This window comes from Trichoderma ghanense (assembly GCF_004382785.1).
Source record: "Trichoderma ghanense strain CCMA-1212 chromosome Unknown scaffold_1, whole genome shotgun sequence".
In the NCBI taxonomy this organism is placed as follows: domain Eukaryota; kingdom Fungi; phylum Ascomycota; class Sordariomycetes; order Hypocreales; family Hypocreaceae; genus Trichoderma; species Trichoderma ghanense.
The window spans coordinates 1140508-1150924 of NW_027395664.1; the positions used below are offsets into that span (position 1 = coordinate 1140508).

The 10417-nt window shown below is 53.0% G+C and overlaps 4 protein-coding genes across 4 annotated transcripts; 2 read left to right on the plus strand and 2 right to left on the minus strand.

Annotated features, from left to right (window-relative positions):
• Nucleotides 1-1178: 1178 nt before the first annotated feature.
• Nucleotides 1179-2576, minus strand: CCMA1212_001740 (uncharacterized protein; the record flags this gene model as incomplete). The annotated part of the gene is made up of 1 exon (XM_073699157.1): nucleotides 1179-2576. One exon carries the CDS (start codon nucleotides 2574-2576, stop codon nucleotides 1179-1181), a length of 1398 nt encoding a protein of 465 aa, XP_073561938.1.
• A 712-nt stretch (nucleotides 2577-3288) lies between these two features.
• CCMA1212_001741 (uncharacterized protein) lies at nucleotides 3289-3561 on the plus strand (the record flags this gene model as incomplete). The annotated part of the gene is made up of 1 exon (XM_073699158.1): nucleotides 3289-3561. One exon carries the CDS (start codon nucleotides 3289-3291, stop codon nucleotides 3559-3561), a length of 273 nt encoding a protein of 90 aa, XP_073561939.1.
• A 35-nt stretch (nucleotides 3562-3596) lies between these two features.
• On the plus strand, nucleotides 3597-3954 carry CCMA1212_001742 (uncharacterized protein; the record flags this gene model as incomplete). Its single annotated transcript, XM_073699159.1, has 2 exons — nucleotides 3597-3602; nucleotides 3637-3954. 2 exons carry the CDS (start codon nucleotides 3597-3599, stop codon nucleotides 3952-3954), a joined length of 324 nt encoding a protein of 107 aa, XP_073561940.1.
• Nucleotides 3955-7656: 3702 nt separating this feature from the next.
• CCMA1212_001743 (uncharacterized protein) lies at nucleotides 7657-9837 on the minus strand (the record flags this gene model as incomplete). Its single annotated transcript, XM_073699160.1, has 2 exons — nucleotides 7657-9560; nucleotides 9741-9837. 2 exons carry the CDS (start codon nucleotides 9835-9837, stop codon nucleotides 7657-7659), a joined length of 2001 nt encoding a protein of 666 aa, XP_073561941.1.
• Between the last annotated feature and the right edge of the window lie 580 nt (nucleotides 9838-10417).

Genomic DNA, 10417 nt, shown 5'->3' on the forward strand with positions numbered 1-10417 from the left:
TGAATGACTCACGGCTTTTGAGTTTCTCGTTTCTCTCAGCGACATCCATTGATTATTATCGAAATGGTGCCAGCATAGCATCTAATCATATCTAGCAAGCGAGCTTGTGGTTGTCTGCCAGTTTGGAAATATTTCTTTGTTTCTACGTTGGACATCGGGTCATTTTAGGCAACAGAATTGTTATGGGATATCTGCTTTCCATTTCTTACCTTACTTTCCTTGGTGAACATTATTTTATCAGCGGGCATAGCGGAAGATGAAGATGAACGAAGAAGCGAGAGCGAATGAACCGCAAATGGGTAAAATTATGATTGTTAGATTTTTTCTTTCTTTCTTTTTTTTTTTTTTTTTTTTTTTTGTCTTTTGCCCCTTTGGTGGGAAGACTTTTGCATCTTTGATCTTGTTCTTGTCGTTTTATTCTGGGATTGGGATTCGAGCGATGGTTCTGGTCTGATATTCGTACATGGAGCATGTTGTGTGCATTCTGTTACTTTATTGATATACATACACGTACAGCTGCGTCCATAACCTACCTACCATCAATATGTAGAGAGGAAAGGATTTCAAAGATAATTCCAGTACGAAGCTAGTACCGCCTTGATGCTCGTTCATCATTGGTAAACGGGCCAATACAAACTTGTGATTGTCAAGACAGTTTCTTCATTCTTTTGAGTACCTATCTAAGTATTAGATCCAATCACCATTCTATTACCAATATCCCCAATCACCATAATCATCCCATCTGGGCCTTCTTTCGTCATGCTCCTCCATTGGTATACCCATTCAGTCCACCCAAATTCATCAAATTACACGCCTCATGCAGCCCAGCCCAGCCCATCGGGACATTTAGTCCCTGGTATATACACAAAGGAAATGTATATCGTTAACATGATGAACCCCGATCTCGGGAATCCATAGGTATCACTCATTCTTGTTTGACAAAGGAAAAGAAAAACACAAAAGCGAAGAACCCCCTTTTTTTTGTCTCTCGTCGCCGTATAAACAATCTTTCAGAGGAGAATTAAGGGGCGCACAACAAAGGAGAACGTGAAACAAAAAAAAGGACAAGAAGAGACAAAAAAACCAGAAACAGTATGCTGCTTGTATGTGAATGGCGGGAGACAAAAATAGTAAGAGAGAGAGTGAGAGAGAGACATCTTAAAAGATGATCATCGCCGTCATATCCGGTTCATATGGGGAGGCAAGGGAGGCATGAGATACGGCTGCCCGCGCCGCACATCGCCAAGATCGGCCTCGATCATGAGATCCGTAAACGTGGTGGCGTGCGTCCCGCGCCGATCATAGTTGCCGGTCATGGTGAAGGGGTCGGCAAACACGTCAATGTTCTCACCGCTCGATTCCCTGTGAAGGTCCTGCGGGTAGACTCGCCGGCTGGAAGCTCGCATAGCTCTTATGGGGGGCAGTCGAGACCCACCTCCAACGACACCCGTGCGAGCATTCCGCTCGTCCTCGGAGGTGAGGGAGTCGCGATAGCTTGTTGGGGAGGGGTTTGAATGGTTGGAAGGGCTGGGAGAGTCAAATGGATTCGGGATGGAGAAGCGCTGGTGCGAGTTGTAATTGTTGAGGGCAATCTGCGGCGGCCTCTGGCTGATGGAGGAGCTGATGGAAGGGCTCTTGCGAATAAAGTCGGTGCGGTACGAGTTTGGCTGGAGGACCGGGTCGGAAATGACGCTGCCGGCTCGAGGACCTGGGCCGAGATGTTTGATCCTTCCCACCGTCGGCTTCTCAGAGTAGTCGTCCTTCTTGTGAAGGTTGCGGCGACGCACAAAGAGGAACGCGATGGCTCCCAGCACGATCAGCACGGCGCAGCCTCCAATGACACCCCCGATGATGGAGACGGTCTTTGGGTTGGAAGCATGCGAAGACGACGAATCCGGCGTCTCGGAGCTTGCATCGGCCGTGGACATAGAGGTTGAAGACGAGGTTGGCGACGAGGCTGGCAATGACGCCTGCGATGGGGCTGGCGATGAAGCTTGCGATGAGGCCGGCGATGTAGCTGGCGATGAGGCTTGTGTCGTGGTGACCGGCGCAACGACCAGGGTAGTGCTGAACGTAGACGGCGGCTCTGTAGAGGCGGGCGCAGAGTTTGCTGTTGTTGCACTTGCTGGCGAAGCGGTCGTTGATGAGGCGGCCTTCTCCGGAGATACGCTCTGATCAGAATCCTTCACGCACAGGTCGTCTCCGGAACACGAGTACCCGAACGGACAGCAGAGGTCGGCGCCACACTTCTCCAACGGCACGTCAAAGACGCTGGTCTTGATTGGAGACTGCTGGTTCTTGCTCGGGTCCTGCTGGCTGACATCGCAGGTGATGGGCTGGATCTTTTCGCACGTCTGGCCCGTGGGACAGCACATGGCAGTTGTGTTGCCGGCTAATGGAAGGCAAGATGTTCCTGCTGAGCAGCAAAAGTTGTTGGGCAGGCCGGCAGGGCAAGACTGGGTGCCGGCGGAGCATTTCGATTCTTGAAAGACGAGACCTGCCGGCGAGGCTGAGACGAGTGATGCCAATGCTGAAACCAGCAGCAAGAGGCGAGCAGACCGTGATGTGAGAGTCATTGTGATCTGGCCACAGCTTCAACCGTAGGGGCCCAACTTGGTGAGTATGTGGCTCTCGTCCTCAGGGGCAGACAGAATGCTGCCTGTCGCTTCGCTCTTGAATGAATCAAGGCAGGAGTTGGGGTCGGTGTCGATCACGGACTGTCCCCAGATACGTGATGATTCGGAGATTTTCTGGTTGGCTGGACAGTCGTCTAGGTCGCTGAAGATGTGTTTGGTAATGAAAGAAAGTGGTGAGACAGAGACGAAAGAGTCGAAGAAGCGAAGTTGATCTTGGTTATCGTATGTCGTATCAGAGAATGAACAATGTGCCTATAAAGACGAATGACACACGTATACCAAACACCGGGAAACGAGGCAAGCAATGAACGGTTGCCAGTATGTGAATGAACGTGACATGAACAAGCAAATAGATGGAGAAAACTGGAGAGAAACACGGGAGAGTGCAGAACACAGAGAGGTGAATGGAAGAATGGGAAAGAAAACTGGGTAGAGCAAGAAGCTCAGAGGGTCTCAGTCACGAGGGTGCGGATCATGAGAGACGAGAAACAAGGCCCCCAGGACATTGAACAGATCAGACTCTTGCCATGCCGATATCTGCAGAGGATAGGCGCGCAAGCAGAAGACTCTGGCGTGGTGAATCCGCTCCGGGACGTCTCAGAAGCGGGACCGTGGCTCCTGGTCGAAGTCTCCATATCCCCTTCATCTGCCCATGCCTCATGCTGCCATGCTTGGGGAGCGGCTTCTTGCTCCGGGCCTGTTCACCACGTCGAGCACGAGCACGTTTCAAGGCCGTCCTGCAACTGCCAGCGAGCGAATGCAGGTCCGCCAGGCTGTCGAAACAAGGGCCAAGCAGCCTGTCAACGATCCAGGACCACTCAAGTCGAGGTATCGGGGCGACAGTGCCACTCGACAGACGCCCACGCGGACAGGGAGCAGAACGACTGGAGACGGTCTGCAGAGGCATCAGTTCGTGTGCATGTAAGTCATACGGCCACGGGGCAGGGACGGAGCTTCGGCATGGAGGTGAGCAGCAAGCCGGCAAACGACTGGCCGGCAGGCAGCGGCAGAGACGGGCGATGCGTCATGGCTTGATGCCCAGGATCTGGCAGCGATGCGCCGTCGAGAGCCGGATTTGCTGAGGGCGGGAGGTTTGAACTCTGGAGCGTCGAGGGCTGCAGGTCTGGGGTTTCAGGCTTGGGCGCGCGCGGGCAGATGGTTGGCGCTCATTGGCCCTGGCGAGAAGCCGCTGGCAGGGCGATTGGGCGCCTGGCGTAGCCGCCGGAGCCGTCATTGGGCGCCTAGAGCCAGTCGCCGATGGGCGCTGAGAGCGCTGGGGATGCACTGGAGACTCCAACGAATGAAGCCAGGTAGGTAACTGCTACATGGAAGGATAACATGCAATCGCACAGCAGCGTTTGAGAAATTTTGGGCGCGTCCGCCTAGGCGAGGGCGTACAAAGTACTAACCCGGTGGATGCAGAGGATTTAGTAATCGGGAATTTGCAAGTCAGAGTGGAAGAAAACACCATGAATTTTGGTCCCGATACGGTGACACCATGCATCAATCACGCCTCTCTTCGACTTGCAAGCACATTCAGCCCGTTTAATCAGCAACCGGCACACGCCAAACCGAAGACACGCACATCCTTCCATGATAACACCAAACAAACACTTGCTCGCTCGCTTCCTCGGTAACAGCCTCCAGAGCAGCAGATACCACCCCATGATGCTACTCTACGATACAACAACCATCCCATCCAACCAAACAGCCCCCGCGTCCAAAGGGGCCGTCGCGTTTTCCCGCTTCTTCTCGGCCGTTACGAGTATCAACTCCGCGCCGCTGCATTCACACACCCTCAGGATGAATAAAGAGGAGACGTGAGAAGACGAGAAACTCCGATGGGTTGATACGAAGTGGACGTCGGATGAAAGAGACGGGAAACAGAGCATGGGAAAAGAGGCAGAGGTTGAAAAGGCCCTGGCTGCCGTCTTATCCAAACAGTCTGTCAGCATCCTCACCATCCCCATCTGTGCCTGTGCCTGTCACTGTACCGCCTCTGGAGCTTACAAACCTCGTACCGAGAGATGACGACTTGACCAGCGTGGAGGATTGCTTAGAGTACAATTGGTTGACAAGGTCCCCAGCAAGCCCAATGCCCATAACCTACCAACTATATCATATCACATATTGCCGATGACATTCATTGCCATGCCTCCTCACACAAAGATGAATTACAAAGGCGAACAATCACCGATTCTTCCGACTCTTGCACTGTACTACGTCGTTATCACTCGTTGATTGATGGCAATCCCACACCCAGGAATGCACCTCATCTGCTCAACCAAATCCATCCCAACCCCTTCCCCAAACATCCCCAACCATGCGGGCTCCCTCACCAACGCATCCACCCTCTTTGAAACTTGTTTCTACGGTGTTTTGCGTACGTGCTTCTTCCAGCTCATCGCTCCATCGCACGCTAGCCACGCCTGCGCCGCAGCTGAAAGGGCCTCGATTCAACACAACACGCCCGATCCGCCACATCAATAGTTGTCCACCGCCATGCGGACAATCCATCCCATCAAAACCAATCACTATTCCCGCATCCATCAATTGTAGAACTCACAGCTTTTTCCATCCGCCGCCGCGTTTTCCCTCGTGCAAGCCGCACAGCCACCATGCCACGCCAAGCCTATCCCCTGTTTGCCAGCATAACTGTACTTGCATCTACTCGTTCGTCCAGGTGGCAACGAATCCTCATCCCGTGGTCTTCAGAAAATAAAAAATCACCACCAAACATCACGCACAACCATCCATGCCCTGTCATTTTGCCATCTTCCACACACCCCCGGTTCCAGCAAAATCTCTTCCGCAGGGCCCCCAGCTTTTGCCCTCGCCACGTTACTGTCAAAAAAAAAAAAAATGCCAAAGATGCAGTGCCACCCCCTTGTCCAGTATCGTGCATTCTCCGTCGTTTTCTCCTCACAGTATGCGAGCAGCGACACGCTCTGAAAGGCTGCTCTTCTTCATGCATGCTATAGACTCATTCATTCATTCACTCACTCCATGAGCGTCCTCTTCAACACAGTATACAAAATTTCAACAAGGGACCCATTGATACCTGCACACTCCGTATGTTCACGTTACCTCGCATAACAAAAATCCAAACACCAATTCAAAGCGCTCTTCAACTCACTACAACCCAAATCTTCGCACTCTTCGTAGTATCGCGTCGTATGTACAACCACACAACCATCCGCCTTCCCACCCATTCAACTCACTCACTCAACCCTCCCTGTTCCCAAAAGCCCCCCCTGCAAAAAATCGGATCTCGTCCGCGCAGACTTACCGAAACATCCCCATTTTCTCGTCCTTCCTCTTTTTCGTCGCTTTGACTGATTTTCTACTTCGGCTACCTACGAAAGAAGGTACATAGCTTGTCAAACGCATCACTTATCTGGTTTTTTTTTTTATCCGGTCAGCTGATTGTTGTTAATGCCCTTTCACCTTTGGGCCCAAACTACCTACCTAGCTCCAGCTCCCAATACAACGGAGCGAGAGGGGGGTGTGAGAAGTGAAGAGCAAATGGGAATCGAAATGCCGAGAGATACTGTGCTGTCCATGTGGACACATTTGGGCGAAAGCCGATTGTTTGGATAAACGTCTTTGAAAATCGAACAAACTCCGTGAAGGATTGCTCTCGTGTAAGTGATCACATGCGGCGATGATAAAAAAAAAACAACTGGTATTTCGCAGAAAAGGCAATCAAAAAACGCACCCAAACAACAAAGCAAATCTCCCAATGATCGTCTGCCTCTACCTAAAGAATATTCCCTCTACTTGACATAAGGCAGAAGAATGCCTTCCCATTTGTCCTGTTATTAGCCATCTCAGCCCAAAAGTTCCCGCTCCCGCCTACTCTTCCCTCCACCAAATCTCTTGCTTCTCCCTCTCTCTAGAATGATGTACCACTTCGCTTCTCTCTCTCCCGAACTCCCCCCCGCCAATACCACCCTCCACCGGTTAACAGTCTCGCATATCCTTCTTACCAATGACATTTCCAAGCATTGACATAACGCAGCAGCCCGTAAAATTGACCAATCGAAAGGATGCAGAGAAGCACATTGTATTGCCTTCGGATGTACAAAGGTAACATTACAATTTCAACAGATTATATACCCCTGCCTGATGCATCTTAACGTCGCCATTTCATCTCGTCGCTCTGCACCGAAACTGCATCGTACAAGCTGCAACAAGTATGTGACAATCTGGCAAATCCCATGGTCAAGCCCGGTGTCCAAGTGTGAATAGTCAAGTTTGAAATCTTTAGACTACCTAAACTAGGTAAATCACCTAGAGAGATGATGACAACATGGTATCACCCAGCGAGAACGCCTTGTTTCCGCAGTGTCCCATCCATGGTCGCTACCAGCTCGCTCTTATTCTTTCTGTATCCCAGAAACCAATACCCATGCTAGATGCTTCATGAAAACAAAACCCTGCCATGGAGGTTCTCCGTCCTCTCAAAGGCTCGAAAATAGAAAATGATAAAGTGAAAATACACACATCTTGCGCCGCGCCCAATGCCAGCCTGGTATAATAGTAAAAATGCAATCCCACAAGGGGGAAAAGTGTGCAAAAGCGAAGAAATATGAAAGATGCATCATTCGTCACCCGTCTGCCATCCAGGCAGACATTGTCCACGGAATCTTCGTGAGGTCCTCCAAGTTGTCCAAAGTGTGTCAAACAGCATCCAAGACTTTCCCATACCGCACTCATCTCTGTTTAAGAACCGCTGTGAGCCCTGCTTGCCTTGCGGCGTCCTTTTGTAAACCCATGCCAGTAGGGGTATATGTAAAAACGTTGGACATGGCAATCTCGCAAAAGAATTGTGAGACCAAAGAATGTGATCCGGAAAAAAAAATTATAACGAGAAATAAATAAAAAAAAAAGTGGCAAATGCCTGCTTTGCCTTTGGGGCGGAAAAGCAAGAACGTGGAACAGTGACTGCTCAGGCAGGCTCTTGTGCTTGTCGTACCTCAAAGACCAGCTTGTCAAGATATGCGCCCAAGTTCCGCCTTTACATGAGCAGGTAGTCCATGTTCTGCATCCGCATGAGGTCGCGCCAGTGGAGATATGGCTGAGCCACCTCGGAGCCCACGCTCTCGGGGGTGCCCATCCTGGACAGGTTGTCGTTGTGAAGCCAGAGGCCGCGCAGCACCATGACCATGCGGCCAAAAGAGCCACAGTCAGCCTGCTCGCCGAGCTGCGCGACGCGATCCTCAAAGAGCACGCGGAACTCCGAGTCGGGCAGGCTGATGGAGCCGCACAGCAGGTAGACCCAGACCAAGCTGCGGTCATACCCTTCCGGGCCCGAGGGGATGAATTGCAGGACATTGGTAAGCTTGTCGACAAGCCCCTTGGGCGAGTGCTGCTGGGGGCTGAAGCCGGGCACCAGGCTGCACAGGTAGATGCGTGCCGCAAGGCGGAACGCGGCCGTGATGTTCTTGGACAGCTGCTTGGGCGACAGAGTGCCGTTGCCGTTGAAGGGCATCTTGGGCGTGTTCTCATTCACCTCGGTGATGCTGATCTGCTCACCCAGGGCAGACACGTGCTGGCAGAGGGTAAAGTCATCCATGCCGTCCCGCTTGAGCGACTCGAGGCAGGCAATCTCAGAGATGAGGTACATGACTCGGTCTTCGCATCCCATCAGCTCGCGCAGGCCCATAGAGGGATTCAGCTGAGACAGGTGCTTCTCGCGGTACGTGTGCGCAAAGGTAGGGGACGTTCCCTGCATGGTGGCGCCAAGGATGTCAATCCAGGCGGTCAAGGTCATGTTGAATGGCGTCTGCGTCATCGGCGTGGCAGGGTCCAAGACCTGACCGGGGAGGTCCAGCTTGGTGACCAGGTTGATGGCGGCTTGGAAGTGCTGGTGCCACGGAATGTCGAGCAGCTCCTGGCTGGACGAGCGGCCCACGACGCACTGGAAGAAGATGAGTCCAAGAGTGGCCTCGAGGATCTGCTGGTAGTTCTCATCCCGCTTCAGCGACTCGCACAGCGACCAGATGGTCGCGTAGCGGTGTCGCATGATGTCGTGGTCAATGTCTTCGCTGGGGCCAGCCGTCAGGGACTTGAGGTGCTGCGCGGCGATGCTCAGGCAGCAGTGCAGGTAGGTGTTGTTGGACTGCAGCGCAGGGAGGATCAGGTCCGAGGCGACCGATCCGTGCTGGTTCGTCTCAAGAATGGGGAAGATGGTGGGCAAGACAAACTGGATGAAGTGGTCAAACAGGCGCTGGTCGTTCTCGTCCAGCTCAATCTTGACCTGCCTGGAGTCGTACGAGGGCCCGTGAGCAAAGTCAAAGAAGTTGACGTTGAGCGCCTCCTCGGCCAGCGATTCGCGGCGCTCCTCGTGAACATGCTCGACCCAGCTTCCAGGGAGGGCGCCCGACTGCAGGATGGTTCCCGGCGGCGGAGGCGGGCAGTAGGTGCTGAAGGTGGAGACTTGGGACTCCTTCAACGTGGGGATGTCGTTGATGAACATCTGGCGCTCCGTCTTGACATCAATCTCGTACGGCGAGTAGGAGCCGATCATGAACTCCGGGGCGATTTGGGAGTTGTAGGCAGAGTAGTCGGCATGGTGCATCGGGCCATTGAAGTTGAAGCCGTTGGAGAAGTGGGAGTCGATGGATGCTGACCTGTTGCGGTCCATGGGATCGGTGTATGTGGCGGACGATGGCACCGAGTGTGACAGGCCGGGGGGCGATGAAGTGACAGAGGTTGAGATGGACGTGTGCGCCGACTTCTCCGACAGCTTCTTGCGCTTGATGATGCCCTTGATGTCCTCCTTGTGCTTCTTGCGCGCATCGTTGTTGCTCCACCACATGGGCCGCTTGTATTCGCATGCTAGGCCGAGGTGCTTGCAAGCTGTGCAGAGAGGCGTGCCCTCGTCGCACTTCTTGCGTCGTAACCTGCAGGTGTAGCAGCCTGGAGTTGGCGCCGAGTGTTAGTCCTCGTCTGCAGCGTTTGAATTTCATGACAGGGAAAAAAACAAGGAGCAGACTTGGATGGTATGACGTTGGAGAGGAAAGCCAAAGAGATGGTAATGTGCCGAATGCGGCCCGTGTGTAAGACGGCTGCCGCCCAGCATCGTGAGATTTCACATACCTGTTCTTGAGCGGCGGTGCATCTGCGTGCCGCGGCGAGTTGCGCCATTGCTGGCTTTGGGCGCCGTCTTGGCCTTCCCAGACTGCGAAACGGCCATGTGTACGGAATTCATTGAAGTTCTTGACAAGATATTGTGGTGATTGGGGGGCAGAGTAGACATTTGTAGTAGCTTGCGATGCTCAACACCACAGGGTACTTCTCTCGAGTGCAGGGGAGGGGTGTCTCTTGCACAGTCCGCCAAGGGGGGCGTGTGGCACGGTGCTGGGCTGGGAGATGCTCGCACTGTCTGTCCTTTGTTGTGGGCCTGGGCAAGGAGCGGGACGAGGAGCAAATCCAGTCAAAGCCGCCGCTTGTGGTGTCCGGGGGTGGAAAGCTCTCGGACGATGGATAAAGGCGATAAGGGCCGGAGTGGACTGTTGCCAGACAAGGAAGTGAAGTGAGGCTGTCCTGCCAGAGCTGGTGGTTCAGGCCCGAGGTTGGAGATGGTATTAGATTACGGCCCTGTCTTTGCAGAGCTGAGTGGTCGGTCTAAGTCGTGGGGAGCCGTCGTGTCAAACAACGGTCGCTCTTGTTTCGTCCGTCAACGGAGTCTAGTAAGGTTGTGCGAAATGAAGCTGAATGTGCGTATAGAGAACGACTGGTTCCAAGCAAGTCCGGCTTGCTCTTCACTGGAAATG